A 25703-nucleotide genomic window follows, 5' to 3' on the forward strand; every position below is an offset into this window, starting at 1 on the left:
GTTTTACTTTGATCAAACTTTATAGGCCCATTGTTGAGATAAGGGATTAAGCTGGGATTTTTCATATATCCTGCTTAATTAAGCCTCAACTAGGTCGCACAAAAGCAGTATTATATAAGTTACCATGATGACTTAGGCCATAATGCAGTTATTCTGCTCTAGACCAGACTCACTTCTGGTCTGGTGCTTTTATACGTTCACTCAGTGTAACACCTATCCATGAGTTTTCTCAATGATGCCATTTAAATTTTTTAAACTATCTACAGTAAAAAACTGGATTTATTAAAATTATGTGATAATTGGTGGGGTGGTACTTTTGCTGGTTTGATAATTTAGGCTAAAAACGCTGTTAAAGTTTGGACAACACTGTTGGTATTAAATACCAGTGTGATTCTTTTGCTACATCACTACCTAAGATCTGAGGGATGTTCAAACAGGTCATAATATGTGAAATCACTGTTTATTTTTGCATAATATACAGATATAATTGATCAATTTCTACAGTTATAGTACAAACAGTCAAATTTGAAGAGTTGAAACTGAGAATGCACACTATTAAAGCTAAGACCTCTCTGGCCCTACAAAATTTTGATAGTTCAAACAGCAAATGCAGAGAAGAAGCTAAAAGCTTGTTTCGTTATGAACTTGATTTTTATTTTCACATTCTTTACCAAGTTTCATTATAGTCTGTACATCATTTGAGTCAATAGCAGAGGATGGTGTACTGAAAGGGCAAATCAGTCTAAATGCTTGGATATGACTACCAGGTTTGAAGTTCAGCTTATTCATTTGGCCTTTTTCAGAGATAAGGTACTTTGTAAACATTGACATTAAGAGAAAATCCTGATAGCATTCATATAAAAAATGACAACTTTTCAAATGTTTTGAATAAGGATTTTGAAAAATAAAATAAGCAAGCAAAAACAGAATACAGGCTCATAGTGAACAACTCTAGTAAAAGTGTAGTTTCAAGGACATGCAATATTAAGCAAACCTAAAATGAGGATACTACTCCGAAATACAAACTGATACCCTGAGGTCCATGGTACTCCTGCTGCAAACAACTTTCTGATCATTGCATGACAAGGTGGTTAAAAGGTGACCTCTGAGAATACGCAGTATTCACAGGTGATCTGACACCTTTGCTGATGGCAGCAAACATCCTGTATGGGATGGCAGTGGGATTCTGTTGCTGAAATTTACTCAACTTTTAAAAAATCAAACCAAGAAAAACAAGTGATCTGTAACACTTAACAAATATAACACAACTGATTATTTGATTAATCTTTAGGGAGCCAGGATGACTTTCTCACCAAGTTAAAAAGGCTGACAAACGGAGCGTTGGATGTTTAATTTTTTTTTAAATGTTAGAAGTTGTGTTCTGCATAGTCTCTTTGAAAATTAAAAATCTCTTCAGAAATAATAAATCTGTTGCATAGAAGTTTGATGCACTCCTAGGAAAACCTCTGAGCAGGAGGGCAAAAGTTTCAATCCGCTCATGTTTTTTTTTTTTTTTTTTTAGAATAACCTTCTAGGAGTGACTCAAACGCAAATATCCCTTGTTCTTGGAGAGTGAAACCGTTAATGTAAAGTTTTGCATCTGGAGAACAGAAATCAAGGGAAGTGGAGGTATCATCATGGCACAAGCAAACAACTTAGGGACAATGAAAAATTGGCTTCTGAAAAAAATATAAAACTCGAACAGCAAAATACAGCAAACACTTTTACAATAAAAAAGTATAATGTGGCATAAATATTTTGTGGAATGAGGAGGATTTCTATCAAAACAAATAGACAAGCCTCAGTGCTTAATAAAAGAGAAGTTGAATCTTACAGGTATACCTTAATAAATGAGAATATCATTGAAAAATGTATTGCCAACATTTTAATTTTATTTTAAAAGTATAGATTTATTACACACAGACTGATGTATATTAGTGTCTGTCTAGTGGTTAGAGCAGTGTGCTTGTGCTCTTAGAAGGTTTCAAGTACCCGGTTCAATCCCTACAGCTTGCACTCTGGCTCTCTGAGTAAGACCCTTAACCTCACGCTGACAATAAAGGGATTTACATTTTTCTTTTTTTAACATTACATATTAGGTGTTGATTTCTGTTTATTTTGGTATTGGATAAAAGGAGCTAGCCATTTATTATGACTTTGTTTTTTAAGCACATTGATCCAAAAGTGACCAAAACAATAACTGCAACAAACATCAAAGCTAAGCCTCTTCAAGTTTGGTGCAGACCCAAAAAATAAAACAATAAAAAACAAACTGTGGCTCTGGTCAGTGCTTAAAGATCCTCCTTGGACACACCTGTAAGGACATTAGATAAAACTGCTGTTCCTGAACTAAATGCATCTCATCTGGGCTGTGGAGAAAATTTGTGTAAATTTTGAGAAATAAAGGAATTTTGCATTTCATTTAGAAATCAAGTTGGTTTGGTGATGAAGGTGAACTTTATAGAAAAACCGTTTCCTTCTCTAGCTGTACTGGGCATCTGTCCTTGTCTAATAAAGTAACCTGGGGTTCCTTTAAACCTCAGCAGGAGGCACTGCTGCAGTGATGCAGTAATTATGCAAAACAAGCAACTTGACACACAAATCAGTAGGCTGCCAGTTTTAGTGTTATTTAGTTTATAAAATACTCTTTATAAGAAACTAAAATCTCTGAGCCTGTTTACTATAAATCACTCTGTGTGTAATGAATCTATTGACTTTTTGAATTAGATTTATTAATTCTAACTTTTTAAATATTATTTTTTTTTTTTTAGATACGCCTGTAAAGAATTGTCACCTCTTAGGGGATTTGTGGATATAAAAAAGAAAATAAGTGGTAATAATAACCTAAAATAAAAGTACTGCACACTCACAAACAACGTGAATGCTACAGAAATTGCACAAAACAGGTTAAAACGAAGCACAATTCTCTTCACACCAACAGCGACACATAGCCGTTTACTCATCAGCATAAACACAAACTCTTTGCAGAAAAGGATTCAAGTAATGAATAATTCTGAGGTCCACAGGTAACATAATGGGGTTTCAGTCCACGTTATGAGCCCAGAATATATCAGAGGTAAATAATGTAATGTACAGTACAATAACAGCAGCACACAGCTATGAGCCTGGAGAGGCTCTGTAACAGAAAGAAAATAATAAATTACACAGATTTAAAAAAGTAAAGAAATAAGGATAAATGAAAAAAGGAATGCTTTTCAACACTTTTCATGTTTAACAGGAGAAACATTCAGAGTTGATCTAGCAGATGAACGCATGAGTCCCATTAAAGCATCAAAAATAAGGAATATATAAAAACAGAGTGAGGCTGAACAACCTGCATCTTTTGTAGTATTGTATAGTGAGTGTAGCTTTGGAAGCTAGGAGCTGCGGCGCAGAGGGCCCCTCCATGGCCCCGGGTGAGGTAGTAGTTTGGACATGAACGTTCTACGGTAGCAGCTTAGACAGAGAGAGAGAGAGAGAGAGAGACGTAGCTACCGGCAAGTCCAAGTTACCGAGTCCAGGTTGGGCTGGGAGGACCTCCCGCTACAGAGTCCCCGTCCCCCGTACTGAGAATCCGTGTGCAAAGGATATTTTAGTTTATTCTTTACTGCAAAATCTTCCACCAGAATGTATAGTTAAATCTGAGAGTCCACTTAACAACAGACAAATCTCTTCACAACATGCTTAAAAAAAAAAAAAAAAAACATTCTCAACCCTGTTCCCAAGGCTTTATAGACTGTAATAAATTAGAAACTAGGGATTTCTGTATGAAGCTGTTCAAACCGCAGCAGGTGATCTGAGGGCACGGGTTGGGGATGTTTGGTCTCATGGCAGCTTCATGAAGAGACCATTGTCAATGGAAGGAACGGGCATCGGACAGGGGAACTGAAAGAGGTTCATGTCTGCTGTAAGTGCGGCCATGGCAGCAGGGTCATGCTCTATCTGTGTCCTGAGGGCGGGGTCGATCTTCTCCAGCCGCCGTTTGATCCGCTTTGCCTCCCTCTCGCGGATCAGCCGGGCCTGCCTCTTCTCCGGCGTCTCGTTTGCCCTCTTTAACCGCATGGCCTCCCGGTCTCTCTGCAGCCTGCGCGCCCTCTGCTCCTCTGTTTCCTGCATCCTCTGCATGCGCTTGGCCTCACGGTCCCTCAGTCTCCTCAGCTCCCTCTCTTCGTCTGTCTCGCATGCGCGTTTGTTCTTCTTGGCCGTACGCTCGCGCTCCAAGCGCTGAACGCGAGCCTCCAAGGGCTCGTTCTTGCGACGGAGGGCCCACTTTCTCATGGGGGACTGCGCCTCCACTAACTGTTGGTAGGCCACGCAGCTGTTGCACACCAGCAGTACCCCTGCAGGGTACACAGGCATCGGGCTCAGGATGTCAGGTATTGGAGGAAGGGTTGAAGAGGAGGAGTTTAAAGAGTCAGGAATAGAGGCGAGCGATGGACCTTCGGACAGGAGCCCATCAGGCAGCGAAGGAAAGGAGGGTCCCTGGTCGGTCCCCGTGCATGGCCCAGGGCCCGAGCACGATCCACATCCAGGGCTGGACCCATGACATGCTCTGGGGCCTTGACACTGGTTTGGGATGTGGCTGGAGCTCTGACAGGAACGATGCGTCTGACACAGGTTGGGGGTGGCATCAGGAGCCTGACACAGATGTGGGCCCTGACAGGAACTGGGGCTGGGGCCCGGTCCGTGGCAGGAGTGCGTGCTTGAACCCGGGCTGCTCATGGGGCTGCTGGAGAGGGACTGGGACATGGAACAGGAGTCCCTTCCGCCTGTGGCATCCATCCTGGTCGAGTCGAGGACGTCTTTTAGCTTTTCCCTGTAATAAGACACAAGGTTAGCCTAAATGAGACCCCCTTTTAAATCTCCAACAGGATTCTTATTCCCACATCATTATAGATAATCGTTTTTCAGTTTTATGAAGGTTTCATCACTGATTATTTGTAAAATTTATATTTTATGGAACGTTTTAGAAAAACTACAATAACCGATCAGATTTCAGAGCACAACGGATAGCAGATTAGCTTTTCTTCATTGCAATGTCCAAATTATTGTGTCCAAAATATAGATAACAAAGATAAGAACCATCCAGTGGTGTTTTTAATCCATTAAGACGGATAATAAAACAAATCCAATTGTCATTGAGGGCTTATTTCTACTTAAGAACTTCATTCAACAGAAAGATTTCCAAATCCTTGGAAAATTTCAGCTGGCATCAGAAAAAGTTACCTAGCAACTAATGATTAAAGGTTCAATAATACATTTCTGATACTCTCTAGTTCCAATGGAGACATGAACAAAGTAATAAAAAGGATTTTTACTCAGAATAACGGTATTATTACAGCCTTATTTAAAGGTAAAGATATTAAAGAAATCCCAGGATAGTTAATCATTCACAGATTAGAAGTCTGAATGGAGCAAACAGCTGCAGCAGGCTGTATCGTGCAGCTTGTTTAAAATTCATTCTAGACACATTGTTAATCAGTTCAGAGACAGTATTTGGCTTTTAGAAGTTGCAAGAACAGTAAAAAAAAGAAAAAAAAGATGATTTTTATTATGTAATTTTAATTTTTAAAAGGCACCGTCATCAGGACAATAAAGAGAGGTATGAAAAGTAGTCAACATGAGCTCAGTTTAAATTTGTGTATTATCATTATTAGGATGAAAAATTAATTAAAGACGACTTCAAAGGATTCTATATGTCAAATACCAGGCTACATCCTTTAATTGCACGATGGTAGATAGAGAGCTTTTGTCCACAGACTGCTGTGGCAATCCGACGGCATGAGGATCCACTCTAAGCCAGAGGGAATATAATCTACATGAAAGGTCCAACTTTCAGACACTTTTGGAAACAAACACTGAAAAACAGGCTTAGGAGCCCAAACTGGGTACAGAGGCCTGTAATCGTCTTTATGAAAGGTAGATTATTATTTACAGAAACCTGCAAAAAACAACATGAATGGCATGTTCTGTAGGGAATCGGTTATATCTGAGTTAGAGAGCTTTTACGGAACAGTCGGGTAGCTGTAAATATTTTTACGCAGCTCATATATTGAATAATCTTTCTTTTTCATTGCATTTTATAATTCATTCCTCTTTCTTTCTCCTCTGCATATTCTGACCTTGACGGGGCTGTTTAAAAAAAAAAAAAAAAGGCTAATGGTAGTTGCTAAGCAACATGGAAGTTTGTATCCAATAGGTTTGTCAATGCAGGGCTAAATTTATTCATCCCTCATGTTGTACAGTCTGGTTCATTTTACATTGGATAACCTATTCTTTATTTATTCCAATGTGCTCAACAAGAAACACGTTTCCTAAACCTTTTGAGTCTCAAAAAACTTTTTGACTATCAGTAGGCAAAGAACACAGGGAATATGTGCTGTGGTATGCATGCGTTATTAAAAAGGAGATATTCTATTTTAGCGGTAGACCCCACTTTGCCCAGTGCACCAGACATTTAGTTTCTCTTGATAGAAAAGTGAAGCGCATTCATAGCAGCAGCAGAGCTGAACCTGTTAAAGTTGTTGGTGTCTGTGAAGTGTGCACCACAGACGGCGCAGTTGGAGAGGCGGTCCTCGGAGTGGATGAGAAGATGCCGTCCAAGTGAGCCAGGAGAACTCAGGGCTCGCCCACACACTGGGCACACATAGCTCTTGTTGTTGCTCATCATGCTTGTATGCTGGGAAAGACAGGGAAGAAAGATAAACACATAAACGCGTCAGGATAAAACTTTAAAAGGCAAATGTTGCCCGTTTTATAAATTATAAATTTAGAAAAGGGACAGATGGAGGAAAAGTATTGTCATGATTGGAATAAATGCGGCCCAGAATGGTGAAATGAAGCCATCTGTATAAGCATATTATAACACCAATCTTCTTCAACTAAAGGTGCCAGTTTTTTATCTCCGGTTGATTGGGTTGTGTTTAGGGATGGGAATCGAAAACCGGTTCCTGTTCAGAACCGGTTCCGTATTTTCCGATTCCATGGCATCGTTTGGCAGCTCGCTGAACGATTCTTTTTTCGATTCCCGCAGCACCAGAGCCTAGAGCGCCGGCTCTGGGGAGCACGACTTACGTCACGCTTTTTACGTAAGTTACGTAAGTTACGCAAGTTACACAAGTTGGAAGAACTATTCGAGACGGAAGACAACGAGCTGCGGTCACTTTGTGAATCAAAGCCCCGTCTTTCCTTAGCCCAGAGGGTAGATCAGGAAATCCAGCTCTATAAAAGCTTGCCCTCCATCCCCTGCAGGGATAGCGCCACACTGTGGTGGTGGAACAAGCAAGATACGCTGCCCTTGCTATCTGGACTGGCTGAAAACTACCTCTGTGTGCAGGCTTCCTCCATCCCATCTGAGATGGTGTTCTCCACGGCTGGAGACACCATAAGCCCTGAAAGATCCCGTATCCTTCCAGAAAAAGCAGATATGCTCATCTTTCTGCAAAAGAACTGTTAATTTTCCCTACTACTGTTTTATAATTAGTATTTTTTGTTATTTAAAATAGGTTATTATCCCATCATTTGTTATTAGACATTGTTGGTTATTAAGTTTGTTCTTGTATTCATTTTTCATTTAAACACAGATGTTACTCCAGTTTCACATTTCCTGTGGACATCTTGATCTTGTTGAGTTTGTAAGATTGTGCAATAGTTAAGTAAACAAAGTTGATGCTTATAATCAAACTGTTTGTTCTCCTTTTTTCCCCAAATTGGAATCGAAAAAAGAATTGATAAAGAATCGAATCGTTTCATAGAATCGAAAAGGGAATCGGAATTGTGAAAAACTTTTCAATTCCCAACCCTAGTTGTGTTTATCCTAATAATAATATACTGTATAACTACTGTGTATTTACTCATACTTTTCAACACTATTAGCTGGCACACATGCAGCAGGTGGTTTTGTAAAATGTAACCAGCTTCTTCACTTTCTTCATCATTTGAGAGTTGTTTTTTTTTTATTTAAGAGCTACCTTAGTGTCTGTACTAAGGTATGGCATAACCAGTTGGTTTGGCAATATGACTATTAAAAAAGAGAGATTTGAATTTAGTTAAAATAGCAGATAAAATAATGGAAATTGTTCATCTTCCGTCACCTTAAGAACGTTAACTGTCCATCTTATTTGATTTTGCCCAATCATAAGCTGTTCTGGTTAAAATACTCTTCAAAATCTCCGATTGTCCAACTACAGGACTAGTGTACACAAATATAAACAGCATCAGAGATGCTGCAGGTTTCCAAATTTGCCTCCGTTTTCAGAGTTGGTGAAGCAAAGCAGCTCTTACCTGGTAGACATGTGAAATGAGTCTCTCAGGGCTGCTGAAATCCAGCGAGCACAGAGGACAAATGAAGTTGCTGCTGTGGTCAGTCCCCTCGTCACTCTCCTGAGGAAGATAGAAGCACTTTTTAGTAGATTTAATTGCACATAAATGAAAAGTGTGGTGGAGCGTCACGGCATGATTAAAGGGGAACATACATAACTTATGTTCCTATGGTGGGGATCAGTCACCATTTAGGAGTATGCATTGCTTGTATCAAACTTTACTACATACCCAGTACCTTATAGTGACCAAAGACACTAAAAACATTGCATTAGATCTCAGAAAAAAATAAATAAATAAATAATTATTTTGTAGAAGTAAATGTAAAAGAGCCTCATCTCCACTGCTAGGTACAGAGGGTGATCTGTGGTGATGTGGGCTTTTTGTTTTCTTCCCAAAGGCTGGTGAATCTGGCTAGGGTGCATGTCATCATAAGACACTTTGAATCAACATCTGGTAGAACAAGTGAAAATTGGTCATTATTGGGTCTTTCATACAGATTTGGATCTAGAATGTACGTCCCAATTAAGACAATACCTCAGATGCAAATTAACCCTCTTCCATCAACATCTGACCTCAAGACATAAATCACAAGGCTAAAACATGTACACTAAGGACATACTGCCATTAGGATATCAGAGTGTGCAATATTTTTTCAAATGCTATAGTAGTTAGCTCATCTATTCCTATTGTAATGGGTTCACACCATCTAGGACACTGCAAATTGCAGCCTGTTGGATGGAGCCTCCCTGCAGTAGATGGTCATACTGACAGATGAATGTTACCTAGCTGCTAAATATTTACAGAGGCGCTGGTATAACTTATTAAAAACAGGGGAGCGACGGGAGAAAATAGAAATTTACAGAAAGGATACTACCATCACAAGATTTGTCAATAATATTATGACTGCATGAATTCAGTGGAGAAAAAACAACAGGGAACCCAAGAGTGGATGATAAGGAGAGATGGTCAATGATCCAACTCTCTGTGCTGTTTTACATGTTTGCACAAGTTTTTTTTCCCCTTTTAATAAATATCCTAAAAATTAAAGGTTTTTAAACGATTTAACGGCCAGCGTACGCTATTGACTGATTCTAAAGATTTAAATATCTTTACTAGTGGTAAAAATGCATCTATTGAGGTCTGTATAGGAAAAGATCATAAACAGGCACAATTAATGCATCAAACAAAAGCTTGAGCTGCTAAATTGATCACTTTCATAGACCCTACAGCCGTGGTTTTATACCATATAGCAGGGATGACCAATAAAAAAATCAGCGGGGTCCGAATTAAGAAAATCATCAACAAGTAAAGGTCCAGAGATATTTTTAATGATCTGTTACTTTAAACAGAATTTAACACTGGAATGAAATCAGATTTTTATGGATCCATGCCATAAATTAACTTAAAAAAAAAAAAAAGAAGATTTTTCCACTTTAAAATCTAAAATGTTTTTTTTAAGGAGAGAACAACAATCGTTCAGTTTGGTATACAGACAATTTCCTAATTCACATATTTTATAAAACATCTGAACTGACAATTTGTTATTTTTTCTTTTTTTTAATGGCTTAATGAGAGCAGTGCGCTTTATGCTGCCCTGCTAGGCTTTAAACCTGGGTTTGAATGGAGACCAAGCCATTCTCAAGCCATTCCAGGCTCATTTGTGAGCTTATATATTCCCAAAAACTGAGACCGTTGGTTTAAATGACTGGATGCAAACTCTTGGTACCTCAACATACCAGGAAGCAGATTTCCTATCTCGCTCAAAACATTTATTTATACTAAGAGGCTTAAAAGTTTCATCAAATCCAGTCAAAAGGCCCAAGAGCGCCTCTCACCACTTCAAAAGAAACTTCTCATCTCAGGAATGGATGAAGAGATACTGAGTTTGGAAGCAGAAAACAAACATAGTTCATACAAACCATGGATGATCCTGGTTATCCCTGTTAGAAAAATCCACAAAAAAAAAACGGAAATAATTGGGCAGAAACTGAACATATGCTGGATGATGGTGGGGATGTATTTAATAAGTCATATTAAATTAAGTGTTCATATCCACATGTTTGCTCCTGAATTTAATAATAATATAGCGCATGTTCTCCTCAAACCCTGAAGAAGTCGGAGCGCAGCAGGACGGGAGGAACAGTGGAGGCTGTAGGCTTTGCGCAGCAGGGCGGAGCGGAGACGGAGGATGTGGGATTTCGGGGATAGACACCATCATCGGACAACAAGCGGTAATTTATAAATGTTATAAATCAGGTTGGGTCCAGATTAGCCAGCAAATGGGTCCGGGTCCGGACCGCAGTCCGCTAATCAATGACATCTGCCATATAGTTTAAAATGACAGATCCGGCTCCTGTTGCTATCCAGAGAACCGGGATGCAGATTCGTATCATTTGTTGAGTCCATCATGTTTAGTTTCTATGTGTTCCTAACACTATGATATGGGAAAACACCAAATAAATAAACGTAACAGGTTTTGCTATCTAACATGCAGTCAACTCACCACTTTGACACCGGCTCCTTGAAGGCGGCACTGTGCTCTGTTGGCGGACATGTGGTCGTCAGCAGATGCGTTGGAGGAGGAATCTTCGCCGTGGATGTCAGGGTCGCTATCGCTTTCTTCTATGGAGGCAAACACAGCCCTATCAATACAGACAGACAGCAGAGCAGGGCTTATTCTCACTAACACCCCTCAGCCCGAGGACGTTGCTGCAGAGTCCATCCGGTCCCTCCGTCCCGTACCTGTGACGCTATCCTGTCCTTGGACTTCCTGGGAGATGTTGTTGCAGCATTCGCCATCCTCGCTAAATTCATCCCTGCCATCCATGTTAATGGTGTGCTGGAGTCCTGATAAGCCCAAAGTGTGGAATGGCCCTAAGAATTCACAACAGGACAAATATACGATTTAAGCAAACAAAAAAAAAACACCCCAACTAATTTTAGATTTTCGACTAATGAGTCTCTTTAGAGATGTCTGATATTTTTTTTTACACCTTATGAAAGCTGAACTTAATATATAGCTTTAACCAATCTCAATACAGCTTATGGTGCCAAGGAGTTAGAGAGAGAATTGGTTTCTTCAACAAGCAAGTGGAAACAGAGCAGATATGCAGCACAAACAGGAAGCTTTTAGCTTTTTAAGTTGAAGGTTTTACAAATTGTGCTCCTTACAAAATTACCCAAGAGAAGGCCGGTTTATTTCATTCTAGTTTTTAGAAGGCCATTAAAAAAATAAAACATTTAAATAAGAAAAAAAACAATAATCCCAGATCTGCATTGATATTGCACCACCTAATGCAACCAAAACAACTCACAAAACTCAGATTTAGAAGTTAACTAGATCAACAATTGAAATGTGTAAAAGAAAGGAAGTAAAAGTTGCCCTGCGATGGACTGGCGACCTGTCCAGGGTGTACCCCGCCTCTCGCCCGTAGACAGCTGGAGATAGGCACCAGCACCCCTCCTGACCCCAATTGGGACAAGCGTGTCAGATAATAGATGGATGGATGAAGGCAGTAAAAGCCAGTTTCTTAGCTATAAGATGTTGGCAGCATAAATTTCTTTCACAGAAAGAACAAAAGAAGATGTTTATTATAAAGATAACGGAGATCATCATACCCTCTCTGTGTTGCTGGTATGAGATGGAAAGCCCATACTGGAAAATATGTATCTAAAGGTGCTCCAGTTTTTCAGGTCAAATATTTTCCCCATTCAGTAAAGTATTCCTTTGGATTTTAATACAATCATAACAGCCACCTCATTTTGGCAAATTCTCTCCCATTTTGCATACCCAAATGGAAAAGTAAATAACTTAGGAACTGTAAGCCCAAATTACACGTGCAATACATTATTTGAAAGATAACAACTTCTAGTTTCTGAATCTATAAATTAAAATGGGTGAGTAGAACACAGACCAGGTTAGATTAGTTCAAATATGACTCAAAGTTGTTCTTTTTATTCTGGAAAATGAAGGGTCTTTTTTTGAACAGCAGTAATAAAGACATGCTTGAGAATAGGCATGTCTCATTGTATTATGTTTGTTCTACATCAGGTCCAACACAAATGCAGAAATTTTCAGACCTCTAGCTAAAACAGCTCCAGAGCTGTGGGGCTTTGAACTTTTGGTGTCACCAGCATCTCCAAAAATCTCTAAATGTGCCAAATGCTTTTACTATGCTTTGCTTTACTATTTGATCCATAGAATAACACTGAAGCATTTTGATGGCCACAAAACATTGATGAAGCAAGTTTTTCCCCCACTTATTTTCAGAATCAGTGTATTTAACAAAATGTAGAATTTTTACACCTATAACATAAACATCTATAAAAGGTAGTGAAACTGCTGCTTTTCAAGCTAAAAAAAGCCCCAGTGCCTTTTCTGAGCTGTATTTTATTATTTTTCAGCCTTAGGCATTGTAATAACTAATAATTTATTGTAATAATTCCACGCTTAAGCGAGCCGGTACAAAAAAGGGAACGCCTTTTATTACCTCGCCATTTGTAGGCTTGATTGAAACCTTATTTCATTGGCTACAAAGCCCAACAGCCCACGTGGTCTTAACCAATAACAGCAGGACTCTATGACGCGAAAAATCGAGCTACTCGACGCATCACTGGAGGACAGGAAGCAACCGGAAGTGAGATTTCAGCGACTGGGTCTGGCTCAAATCGCGTCATAAAAAGCCCACACATCATAAAAAGGTTTTGAGAGGTTAAGAAACAGGCTATGATACATTCACTGGGTCTTACTTCACAATTTGCTAATTTATCATAAGATTCAGCTGCATTAATTAAAGAACTTGCAGCACATTTGCTTTCTTCATTATAAGTAGCATTTTATAAGTTAGAAGAGTTGGACTCTGCTGATCAGACCTCAAAGAATATCATGAATCTTTGTCGTCCAAGAGATCCTGACTGGTGTATATTTACTTTCTTTAAAAACTATTTCTTAAGCAAAAAAAAAAAAAAAAAAAAAACTTATCGGATTTGATTTAATTATTATATGCTTGTGTATTTTGTTCATTTGTACCACGTTTTCCTATATAGTGAAAGCAACAAATGTTTCTATTGAGGTGTCCCACTGCTGTCAGAGTTTGACTTGGTGTATCAGGGTTGACTGCTAGAGGGAAGTTTTAGTTTTTAGATCTAAATATGTTAGTGTTTAACTAAAAGCTGTCAGAAATCATATTTGTTATGTTTGCACTACCTTTGGTGGTTCTTTACCTTTGCTTAATAATCTCCTACTGATAATCAACAAGGCTTTTAAGGCGACATAGGAAAATGTTGCCATCAATAAAACTTTAACAACAATAAAGATGCTCTTAACAGTTTTGTTTTCATTGATTAAGGATGTTGAGAAATATCTTATCAGTTTAAAATGGTTTTAGATATAAACCATGCAGCCCAGGAGTGCTGAGCTCGCTCCTCTTTATGCAGCAACATTTAGTTCATTTACATCCCAACCCTGTTTTTACGCACCAATAGATGCTGGCTGCTCCAGCAGCGATGCTGCAGTCCCAGAAGAGGAGCAGCCTTCTTTAGTCCTATCCAGCTACAAACTGTGTTTCTCCAAACCGCCCACATGCCAAACAGCCTGGCTCACCCTCTGCGTCTTCTGCTTAGATGTAGCCCATACTTCCATATCCATCCATACCATCGGGGCGGGGCATGAGGATACAGCTCAGTAATGGTAACCCATATGTTCTCGCTCACATTTGCCAATTGCTGCACTTTGGAAGCTCTTCTGGTCTTGAGGTTTGGTTAAAAACTCCTCCACCTGACTCCTAACACTTGCCTCACTAAAATGTTATTGGGAGTTTTTTTTTGTACTCAGATGACTAAGACAATTGGGGGATTTATAACTTATTTTGTGTGAGGTAATCACGGCTATCAGTCTCGTTCACCTGAGACTGACAGAAGCAACCATGGTCCTTAAACGCAAAAGTTTACCCAAACCTGTTCTTCTTTAGATAAAAGCAGTTAGAGTCTTTTCCCATACGAGCCTGAGCATTCATTAGCAGTGGCACACTGGGTCTGAGTATTGAACTACTACAGCGAGCTGGCTTCTCGGCACACAGCCAATGATTGATGTGTGAGAAATACCCATCCCCCCCTCCCACCCCTTTGCCAGAGCTCCGTCTGTACATCTGTCTCTGCTCCCTCCCTCCCTCCCCCAGTCTCCGTGCCACTGTGATGTTATCTCCGAGTCTGTGTGTCTGTAGGCAGGAGGTGACGCAGTGTCTGACTGAATCCAGACAAAGAGACAAACTCATCAACCAGCAGACACACAGAAGAGAGACAGAAAAAGGGAGCGTGTGTGTGTGGGGGGGTCAGGGTTGTGGAGGGCCGACGTGCTCGACAAAACAGACAAAAGACAGAATGCCAAAACTTTGCTCAAACACCAGGCCATGGGGTCTGTCTCTTCTTTTTTTAAATTCAAAGGCCCCTCCTTCTACTTTCCAGCCGCCGTCCCCTCAAAAGAACACACATGAAGTCACACAACCCCACTGTCTGAAAGCGCAGGAAGTGCTGGGGCCACGTCTTCCATCCACACACAGACAGGAGGGGCGCGAGGATGGTGGGGCCAGACATCTGATCGCTTCTCATCTGCTGACCCAATACCATGCAAAGATGGACCAACAGGACCCTTCTGATGAAGGAGGACTCTGGCTGGTTCAGAATGTAAGGAGCTGGTCATCGATCAGCGTGAGAAAAAGTAACACAAACAGGGAATTATATATGAATAATCAGAGATCACTCCCATGCATTCTAGTAGCATGGCTGCAGAAGTTCTGTTGCACCTGTTGGTTGACAGTTTCTCCAGCTTACATTCTGCAGTTTTGTTTTGTTTTTTTCTGGATAGTTGAAGCATATAAAAGGCCCAATAATTTTACAGGCATGATTATTATTATTATTATTATAATGATGATGTATATTTCATCATTACAATTCTTTTTTTTCTCGACTCCGATTTAATTTATTGCAGAAATGTAGGATTATTGTATTTTGTATATTGATATACCTTTTATTCTAGTGACAATTTCAAATACTAAAATTGCGAATATAAAAGTGCCCTAGGTTGAAAAACAAAAAAAAACAGCAAGTTTTAAATCCAGGCTTTCAATTAATAAAAATCAGTCTTCATACAATTGATTCCTCTGCATTTTATCTGGATTCTGTTCAACCCTTTAGAATCCCTCTGTGGAATTAACTTTGTTTGGGTGTGTGAATATATATGTATAAATGTGTGTGTGTGTGTGTGTGTGTGTGTGTGTGTGGCTGCCTGTCTCCCTGCCTGTCTACTTCCTTGCTTGTCTAGTCTGTCAGACAGTCTGTGCTAACCTCTCAGCGACGGTCAGCTCTCTACAGGCCAACGAGAGCTCAGACAGACCGAAGAGCCAAATCACAAGAAAGAATCTGAGGTCTGAAAACAGAGATTATGGCTAAATATACTCAAAAAAACAAAACAAAAGCTCCCCTTTCTGTGTCAACATGATTTTGGCCATCCTCTCAGCTCCCACTCTGATGTTCTGTGGCAACATGTGGCTTCATATGCTTCTAAGCATTACCAGTAGGTGCAAAAGCAAAATGCATTTCAACAATTAACCAGAATGTGTTAAGAAAAGTATTTTTTTTTCTTTTTGTGCCGTCCCAAGGCAATCGTCTTCTTTTTCAGTATGGAGCAACTTTTTTTAAGAGATCAGCAGCGGGACCAACACAGTGAAGTCATGGATATCCAGAGACACAAAGAGCTACATCAACGCAAAACATCTTTAATCGATAAAAAAAAAAAAAAGGATCTTCTATTTTCGTAATCTATCAATTCAAGTTGGATGTTGGATTAGCAATTGCTTAGCTACTCTTTTTTTTTTTTTTAAACAGACGTTTTTTTCTTTCTTATATGGTCTAAAATAAATAATAAAAAATTAAAGCCTGATGCTTTGATTTGGCATTAGCTTGAAAAATTAGGCGATCAAATCCCTGTGTTGAGCTCTGCATCATTAATCTTTTTAACAATTTACAACTAGATCAATAAACCAATGATCTTTTCTCTGATACAATAAATATTTACTTAACTTTATCCACTAAAAACGTAATGTTAATGATTTACATATAACTATAATAATTAGAAAGCAAACACTTCTTAACGTTGTAATGAGGAAAGATTCATTCAGCTCAAATATTCCTGACTCAACTATTACTTTATTGCTCACAGTGTCTCTGGCACTCTGCCTGAGATTTAGGACCTTGATCAATAGATCTATACTAGGTGTGGGCATTAATCACTGTAGACGTTTCTCCAAGCAGCTGGATAAAGGAACGCACTGTTTCAGTGCATAGAACCAGAGATCTTGTAGCCTTTAAAATACTGCATCACAGCAGTCGTTTGCAGCACACACCGATCCCAATGATGAATGAGATTGGATATATTATAGCACTGGAGCTCCATAGAGGCTGTGTGCAAAAACATTTTGTAGAAATGTAATACATAGACAAAGGTGAGGTTTAGCTTGGCTGGATGTGCTGCTTTGCAGCAACCTGAAACCAAATCAGAGGATTTTGATCAGAGCAGAGTCCCTGTAGCCTGATATAATGTAAAAGGCTTAACAGGTGTCCTCTAGATTTGTTTTACCCAAAACATCAGCTTTTACAGTAACCATCCCTCTTTTAACGTTTGAGAAAAACAGAAATCCTGCTAGACTACACTAAAGCGCTGACAAAAGAAGAGGCCCGTCTGGGTAAAGATAGTTGTTTTTAATATTTTACAGCAACCTGGGGATAAATCCTCATAGGAACGCTACGTCACAAAACTTGTTTTGCTCTCCATGTTTGTGTCGCTGTAAATGAAAGTTGTTCTTAAAGAGTATTTGCTATTTACCTTAACAGGATCATGAGATCAGAGTATGCTATTAAGCATGCATTTAATGACTAATCAGGGATTTTGAAGCACAGAATCCAAAAGTACAAGCAATGATTAAAAAAAGTAATGCTTACTGAAAGAGTGTTTGCCAACAAAATTGTGCAGTGCCAGAAAATATCAAAGTGTGCTCACCATTGGGGCTGAGGTGATGTATACTTAAAATCTTATATTTTGATGTACTATAAAAGTGTGAATTAAAACACTGCTTCATGGAAAAATGATCAGAGCTCCACAATCACATATACTGCTCTGAAAAAAAAAAGATACATTTCCGTACACAAGACTCCAGTTACATAGAGAAATGTGATTTATATCACTAAACATCCCACAGCAACTGCATTTAATTTATATTAATCAACTCCCTGATGGAAAAAAAGACAAGTAAATTCTGATAATTAAACAATTATTCTAGTTATTAAACACCATTTATTCTAATTTATCATTTAGACGGAAAGAGAATTCTATCGCAATGGCAATAAAGGATATGACAAAAGCACGTCCTTACTCACCATCATAATTTTTGTACGCCCAGCCCACCAAACTAACTACTGCACAGTTCTTTTTTTTGTAAAATATTAACACAAACTATTAAACAACACACCCTAGCTGTATTTGACAATAATAGCACTAAAAAACTTTTTTTGCATCCCATACAATGAAAATAAAACATCCTCTTCTACTCTGTTTGGGTAGAAAATGCATAATCTAGGAATTTAAATACTTTCCATGCATCTTTCACATTTTATCAATGAAATATTCTCTGGATACTCATTAAAAAAATGTAAAAGTAAATCCCTTTATTGTCCCACAATGGGGAAATTTACTTTCTGCATTCAACACATCCCTTTGGGGAGCAGTGGGCTGCCACTGTGCAGCACCCAGGGAGCAATCAGGGTGAATGGTGTTGCTCAGGGACCCAGAGTCCAGGCTGTGGGGATCGAACCGGGTACTTGCAACCTTCTCAGAGAACAAGCGCATTGCTCTAACCCACTAGACCAATTTGATGTGTCTTAGTTTATTCAGTCCACTTTTCTCACCTTTTGATTTCATATATGGCATTTGACATGGTTGTTTTTAATTTATCATTGCACAGAACTGCAGAGTAAGAACAACATCCAAAAGTTTGCCAAACATCAGCTCTGCCACATTAGAACATCACTTACAAACAAAGATGTAAAAACTGGTCTAATAAATCTGAATAAAGTGACTTCAAAGGAGCAGAAACAAAGACATTAAAAATGACACACAGAAATACTTTAGACAGAGAGGAGCAGAGTAACTGGGACCCCAATGAGGAGAAAAAGCGTTTGAAACAATAAAAGGAAAAATACTAATGATACCTACAGTCAACTTTGAAGGGGTTGGTCTGTTTTCGTCTGGACATAGTATCCCCCTCCCAGAAAGAGGGTCAGAGCGCTACCAGAACCCCGGACTCTCCCCCAGGTGAACCCGAACAGAGCGGCTGGAGGATGGAGCAGATTACAGGAGAAACTGGCTCCAAATCACAGCTCCGTCTGAGGAAACGTTAGCGCTATAACGGGAGAGGAAACCAAGAAAAATCCACGGCGCGTTTGAATGGACGTCACATTCTTTCATTATTAGATTCAAAAAGAAAAAACTGGTTGTTATTATTATTAAAATGATGCTCAAACCCAACAGACAGACGGACGGCGAAGCGCCCCGAGCTGCTCCGATCCTGAGCCGCTGGCTGCTCGCAGGAGCGAAGCGCGAGCTCAGCTGATCTCCTATGAGAAATAGCTGAAGGCGCGCCGAAATGCACTGTGGGAGTTGTAGTCAGTAAGGACGAGAGCTGGGGTTCGACGACAGCGGAAGTAAAATGAGGTGTTCAGAAAACCTTTAGATTATTCTTTTCAACCGCCTCCGAAATTTTCGATTACGCATAAAATAATCAATTCATGACGAAAATACGAAGAATAAGAATTTACACAACATTTAAAGTATTTACACATGTATTTACAATTTAAAAAATGAGAAGAAGGTTTACTTTTGGAAAGTAAACATGACCAAACCTCACATTGCAGCATCTTAATAAATTAAATTTGGAAGGAATCAAAACAAAGACATTTTTGATTAATTAATTTTTGTCTCCTCCATACACCAATTAACTGAGCTCTAAAGTCGTTAGATTACATCCTGTAGCCTTTAAAGCTGATTCAATATATACAATTTTGGATAATAATAAGAATAAAAAAAAAACATATGTGCCAATAATCTCGAAAAACATGCAAAACATACGAAGAAAATAACTAATTATAATTCCTACAAGAAGACTAGGGGGTTTGACATACAGGAAGCAATCTTAGCGCCCTCTGGTGGACATAAACTACACACAGCAAACTGTTGCATGCCTGAGGGATTTAAAGACCATTTGTCTTTTATTCAATTTTAATGTTCTGTACTAACACTGTGATTCTCAACATTCATTATCAAGTCTCTCAAGCATGTATGTTTTCAGCCACCTCCCGTTCCTGTGACTTGATTGACAATTTTTCAGAGTAGTAATTGATTTCCATATGTAGCCAGGGATCATTATTCTGTTCAGTAAATGGGAACATGTGTCTAAATCTATTTTAAGAATACCCCCTACTACATTTAAATCGCTTTAAACACACTTCAAGCATGTCAAACAAACATTTAAAAGTCACAGCTTTCTGTCCGTCTTCTTAGATTATCCCCAGCTGTGCCGTTTTATTTTTATTTTTTTTTAAAGATGATAGAAATAACAGCACCAATTGCAAAATCCAGAGAGATCTTGGACACAGACCACCAACACAAGGCTTTTTATAAATTAAAACCTTCAGCAAGGTGAATCAGTTACAGTAAAGCAGTAACAGAAATGTATTTTCTAGTCCTCAGTTCATCCAAACAAAAACAAAACCCCAAACATGAACAGCAAGTTTTTGGTTTTAAGGAGCAAATTTTCCAGAATTCCAAAGAGGGAGTGCTATTCGTTCAACCATTTGATAACTTCTGGGTTGACAATGTCAAACAGCGTAGGTGTACTTTTGGGTGTGGACATGTGAAAACTCCAGCGCCAAATATGCTCTTCATTCATTTAAGGCACTGATTTTGTTTTAAATATAGAATATAGTCACTGCAAATGACATACCATAATTATCATACACCAAGAAAAAATATATTTGTAAAGATTCTCATTCATGGCAGTTATATTAACAGGCTCCTCAGCAACCAGAGGAGCCTGTTCAGTGGGAGGCTGCTCCTTCCCAAATGTAGGACCAACAGACTCAGGAACTCCTTTGTCCCTCATGCCATCAGGCTCTATAACTCCTCTCTGGGGGGGAGCAGGAAATAGAGTTAAGAGAACAGAAGTGAAGGAGTTGTAGATACTCGCTGTGGTTTTTATAATCTGGACACTCTCTTTCCTCAACCATCCAAGTGCAATACACTACATAACTGTTAATTTAAGTAATTGTTTTTGCTATAGCCCTCTGTATCTATTTGTCTATCCTCATCCCCCAATACATCTTCCTACATCTTATTTAATTGATTTTATTTTTCTATTGTATATACTGTGCCTAAACATCCTCTATTTTCTTGTATGTGCAATTTTTTTCCTGCTACTGGAAATACAATTTCCCGAAGGGAGTAATCCCAAGGGATTAATAAAGTCAAATCTAAGTCTATTTAAACGTTAAAACAATAAAAAATACTAACAATCCACAACAGCTTATGTTTACCTCTTTATAACACAGTTTTATAAAGAAAAATACTCAAATCATATAATTGATTCAAACTCTCTATCAACAGTCACCTGGTGCAACAGAAGACCAAATAACAATTTCCTGGATAGCTCACTATCAACACCAGGTGGCGCTACACTCCAATGTCATCAAAGCGCATGTCGTCGTCATCACTAAATGCCACGAGTAAACTGACCGCAGCACGATACTGACAAGGTTTTAAAAAATGTATTCATCCGCAAGGTTAAGCGGAAAATATGACATCTCAACAAATTAAGCCAATCGCATCATTAAACAAGCGAATTGCTTAACATTAATGCACGTAACGTTAAAGTAAAACACTTAATTGATGTTGAATTAAAAAATGAAAAACATATTGATAGCAAACTGGTGGCTAACAAGCCGAATGTTAGCTCTTTATATCAATGCAACAACGATGAAAGCGACCAAGCTCAGAGCAAAAGTAAATGAGGGAATGTCTTCGGAACCACGACCCTGACACACGTCCCATGATAGAACTAGAAAAAAATATATATGACTGAATTATTACCCATGGCGTCCAGCAAACACTGGCATATCAGGAGAGGGTCTCGACCGGAGGCAGATTGTGATGGGCTTCTCTGATCCAGGCTAACCACTGTATGTTTTAGCTTGAGCTGAGCGCTGATTCTGGCATGCCATTATAGCACTTAATCAAAACACATCAGTTGCCATCAATATAATATATATAATGCAGTACAGTACAATACAATTAAATATAAGTACTCAATAAACACCTTAAACATTTGATAAATAAAAGTATTTTGATATTTTTTTGTATGTATTTATTTTTATTTATTTTATTTATTTTTATTTATTAAAAGAACTAATGTGTACATCTTTCTGAACCTTTGCTTATCTAAAAGAAAACTTTTGCAGGTCTGTAATATCAGTTTTAATTGGAAATATTGTTTTTAAAATCATCCATTCATCCACTTTCCTACATGCTTCCATCGCAGCGGGTTTTGACATCAGTAAATATTAATAGGGTCACTTCACACACTGAAAGAACTTTTATAAATTTTAAAGCTTTTACATTTTAATTAATCTTTTTGAAGCAAATACTGTTTTACTTACATCAATTAAATAAATAAAAAAACAACTGCAAATATAATGGGGTACTGCTTTTGGAAAAAAAGAAAAAAAAGTGAGTATTGCTTATATGCAACAACTGCTTGCCCTACCCGCTTCTTTCACCAAACCTCTGTCAGCGTAGTCTTCCGCCTGCAGTGGATGTGCTGAGGCTAGAGTAGCCACCATTTTGCATGTCTAGTGTGTTCCTCCCTCCATTGCTAATAGAGACGATTCCAGTTCTTTTCTGGCATCATTACGCCTCGTAAGTACATCAAAGAAACACCACATCGTCACAAATACGTGAAACTGTCTCTACTTGTACTTATATACGAGTTATTTTAATTGTACTTGCGGTGTCAACTGTCAGTGAGACGCTGCATAGGAAGTCGCAGCCCTCAGTGCACCGGGGTTGTGCCTGTCAGCAGCTAAGTTGCTGGGCTAGCTATGTGCAGCTCTGTAGTCTGACTACTCACCAAGTCATTAAAGTCGTAACAACTTAAAACGGCAGTTTCTAATTATTATTTACTCGACAGGCAAGTATCGCCACCAGTCGTCTTTTCATTTCGACGGCAACTAATGAATTTGATATAGAAACAAACGAATGTCAGATAGCTAGCTAACGCTAAGAAGGCCTTAACTGCATCATGTCCACATCAATCGGTAATTAGAGGGACGTTAAGGTACCACGGTGCTGTTTTTCTGCTTTTTCTGGTTTAATGTTGTTAACGTAAACATTAACTTAAGGAACCCTTCTCAGTCTGTGAGGCTAGGATGTCTAAGTGATATGTTGCCCTTTCAAGTTTTTACGATAGAGCAGCTTAGCTCGCTGGTAGCTAGTTCTTCTCAGGTTTGTCTCTGTAACTTAATACGTTGTTGTGTGTGCTTGGAGAGGACTTCAATACGTTTTGACAACGTGAAAAAAGTGTTTTACTCTTAAGTGAAAGTTGGATTTGGGAGATCCAGGAAGCCATCAGCAGCGTCCCTGAAGTGCTGACGACGTGGAGCTGGATTTTCCTCAAGTAGATTTGGACAGCTTTAACTACAGCTTTGATTAAATAGATCACAGTAACACGACATATGGAAACAAAACGTACACTGTGGTCTATTTTGTGTTATTAGTGGCACATTTGATATTATTAAGGAAGTTGGCTGTAAGTAGGAAGTGAGGTAACCCTGGTGACGTTCAGCAGGTGTAGATCTAGAGCTTTAGGAGTGTCCTGTTCTTGGAATTAAAACATCTTTCTCAGATGAAGCTCAAATCCACCATATGGTCATTTTATTACATTTATATTTTTGTTTAATTTATGTCGTTTAGGAATTTTGCAGTTGCATGTTTTTGCAGTTACTTGATGTTAGTTTTGGATTCCAGTTAATTCAGTTTAAAATAAGGATGCCTGCTGTGATCAGGAAGTTTGGGGCTTTTGCAATTGAACACAATTCTTTTCTCTTAACCCTTTATAGGGCACTCAATTATTACTTATTGGATTCCAGGACAAGACCTTATTACCTTAGTAATATTCAAAAAATCTGAATATTTTGATGGCAAAAATGAATATCAATGTAATAACAAGAAACGCCAACTACAAAGCTCGCTTCTATAAGAAATTCATGAAAAACATTCAACACAAAACAGAGAGTGAAAGGAACACATTTTTTGGTCCAACATAACCTTGGAGGCATTAATGCTGATACTTGCACTTACATTTTATTGGTTTATAAACCTAAATATAATACTCTAGGCTTATTAACTTTTTACCTTTACTTTTTAACTTTTCAAATGGCTTTACCTTTTTTCATGACTTTTTAACTTAATTTACAGTAGGTAATATATCATTCAAGGGCTGATCCAATTGGTCAAATGCCAAAATAAGATGTACAGCCATGTAGCAGCATCTTTGCTGAATGGCTGGATATAGATCTTGTGCTTCTAGAATTCACTGAAGGATGAGGGGGGGACTCCGTTTATAAGGGGTATGCAAGTGATCAAAAACAGTAGCCTGCCCTATAAAGGGTTAAAGGCAGTAGGTGAATGTAAATCGTGGCACAAGGCATTCATTTGACTGAAATTACACTAATGTAAAATGCAATAATGTTGAGGTGATGGTGCATGTGTTGTCATGTTTGTTATTTTGATGTTTGTATAAAGAGTTGCCTTAAATTGTTTCCAAACTTATAAAAAAACTAATAACCAAATGATTTTGTTGTAATTAGGACCGACAATTATTTTTATTTCTGATTATAATTATCAAGAATCCTTATTTTGACCTAAAAGTAACTTTTATTGGTCAATTTCTTTTACTGCTTACTTTGTTTGGTTGTGTTTGAAACATATTAGGACTATTCTTGTGATATAATACAAAAGTGCCCTATAACTCTTTTTTTTTCAACTGATAAATTAATTAGTTATGTTGCATTTAAACAATGCATGGCAGCTTGTTTGGATTTCAAGTAAGGAACCACTCCTCAATCCCCTAAAGGAAGAGACACCAGACCCTATGGCAACATGCAAAATAGAGTGTTTGCTCAATGAGAAGGAGAGGCTGGTTCTTAACTCGGATTGCAGCTACATCTAACTTTTGCCAATGCTAATATAATTCAGCTTTAACATGCTCTGGAGTTTTAAAAGGATAGATGCTGATTGCTGCAAATTATATTGTTGCAAAATGAAAACATGAAACTGTAATTTAATCAGCTCCCAGCGGTAGCTGGATTTACCTATTTTTTGTGTGGTGATTATAAGCACAGCAAGCGATGTGTTACTATGATTCATGGAGCCCAACAGTGGGTCCATTCAGCTGAAGTAATTTAAAATGTATCAGAACAGGCTGTAGGTCCCTGGCTTTGTTAAAGTGTGGTCTTGCCTGCCCACTCTCTCTGTTCCTGTTTGGTCAAAGTAAATTCTTAGAATAGCAGCGATCCACCTAAGGACCTCCCCTTGTCCCAATAATCTCTGGATTCTTATTTCCCTGTCAGTTGATACCACAACAAAGAGTTTTATGTGATTGAAATCAGGAATTGTGATTTAAAATGACTCATCTCTGAGTTTTAGGAGAAAAAAAGCATCAAGTTGATGTTAATGTTACACATTCAGACTCATATCTTAGGCCTGCTGTGATTGTTAATCCTTTTAGGACCATAAACGAATGAGTGCATCAGTAAATAAATGTATCAGTGGTACTGAAGGCAGTGTGGTGTTTAGTAGTTAAACTACCTAATGGAACAAATACAGCAAAGCAGTCTGTGTGATGATGAGCATGTTTTATTTTTAGAGCAGTATTTGTTTTTGCCCTCCTGACTGTTTACAGTGAAGAAGAAAAACATTATTTCAAAATAACTTTTATGGTAACGTTCATCATTGTTAAAGTTTTCTAATCAAATTCATTGTGCAAATCAAAAGTGTCACTTATATTTTCTAGTAAAAAAATCTAATTATCTGACCAGCCTTTTTTTGGCATAAGAATACAATCATTTGATGACATAAACTGAACATGCATGCTTCAGAAATGTAATCATATCTTGTCTTTTATATTGGATTTTTCAGTTGAGGTTTTGGCAGGTTCTTTTAAAAGTTTGAACTGTTGCTTGTTTTTTTTTTTTTTTTTAAAGGCATGCTTATTTCTCAAAAT

The 25703-nt window shown here is 38.4% G+C and overlaps 2 protein-coding genes across 7 annotated transcripts in view; one reads left to right on the forward strand and one right to left on the reverse strand.

The window, feature by feature from the left end:
* Window positions 1-510: 510 nt before the first annotated feature.
* Window positions 511-21619, reverse strand: znf821 (zinc finger protein 821). 5 transcript variants are annotated; one of them, XM_015391816.1, is made up of 6 exons: window positions 18587-18970; window positions 11065-11196; window positions 10826-10941; window positions 8284-8382; window positions 6513-6679; window positions 511-4816 (listed from the first exon to the last, which is right to left on the reverse strand). In XM_015391816.1, the coding sequence occupies exons 1-6, from the start codon at window positions 18624-18626 to the stop codon at window positions 3826-3828; spliced, it is 1545 nt and encodes a 514-aa protein (XP_015247302.1). In that variant the 5' UTR covers window positions 18627-18970; the 3' UTR covers window positions 511-3825. The 5 variants fall into 5 exon arrangements, with proteins under 5 accessions (XP_015247302.1, XP_015247304.1, XP_015247305.1 ...); XM_015391818.1 differs by lacking the exon at window positions 18587-18970 and adding an exon at window positions 21515-21619 and having other exon boundaries at window positions 512-4816; XM_015391819.1 differs by lacking the exon at window positions 18587-18970 and adding an exon at window positions 21515-21533 and having other exon boundaries at window positions 512-4816; window positions 10826-10964.
* Window positions 21620-22229: 610 nt separating this feature from the next.
* Window positions 22230-25703, forward strand: part of ap1g1 (adaptor related protein complex 1 gamma 1 subunit) — a 20503-nt gene continuing 17029 nt past the window's right edge. For both annotated transcript variants that reach the window (XM_015391813.1, XM_015391814.1), the window contains exon 1: window positions 22230-22339. The gene's annotated coding sequence lies outside the window, so the exon portion shown is untranslated. The remainder of the gene's footprint in view (window positions 22340-25703) is intronic.

The sequence above is a fragment of the Cyprinodon variegatus genome, unplaced genomic scaffold (genome assembly GCF_000732505.1).
Source record: "Cyprinodon variegatus isolate N-32 unplaced genomic scaffold, C_variegatus-1.0 Scaffold561, whole genome shotgun sequence".
NCBI lineage: Eukaryota > Metazoa > Chordata > Actinopteri > Cyprinodontiformes > Cyprinodontidae > Cyprinodon > Cyprinodon variegatus.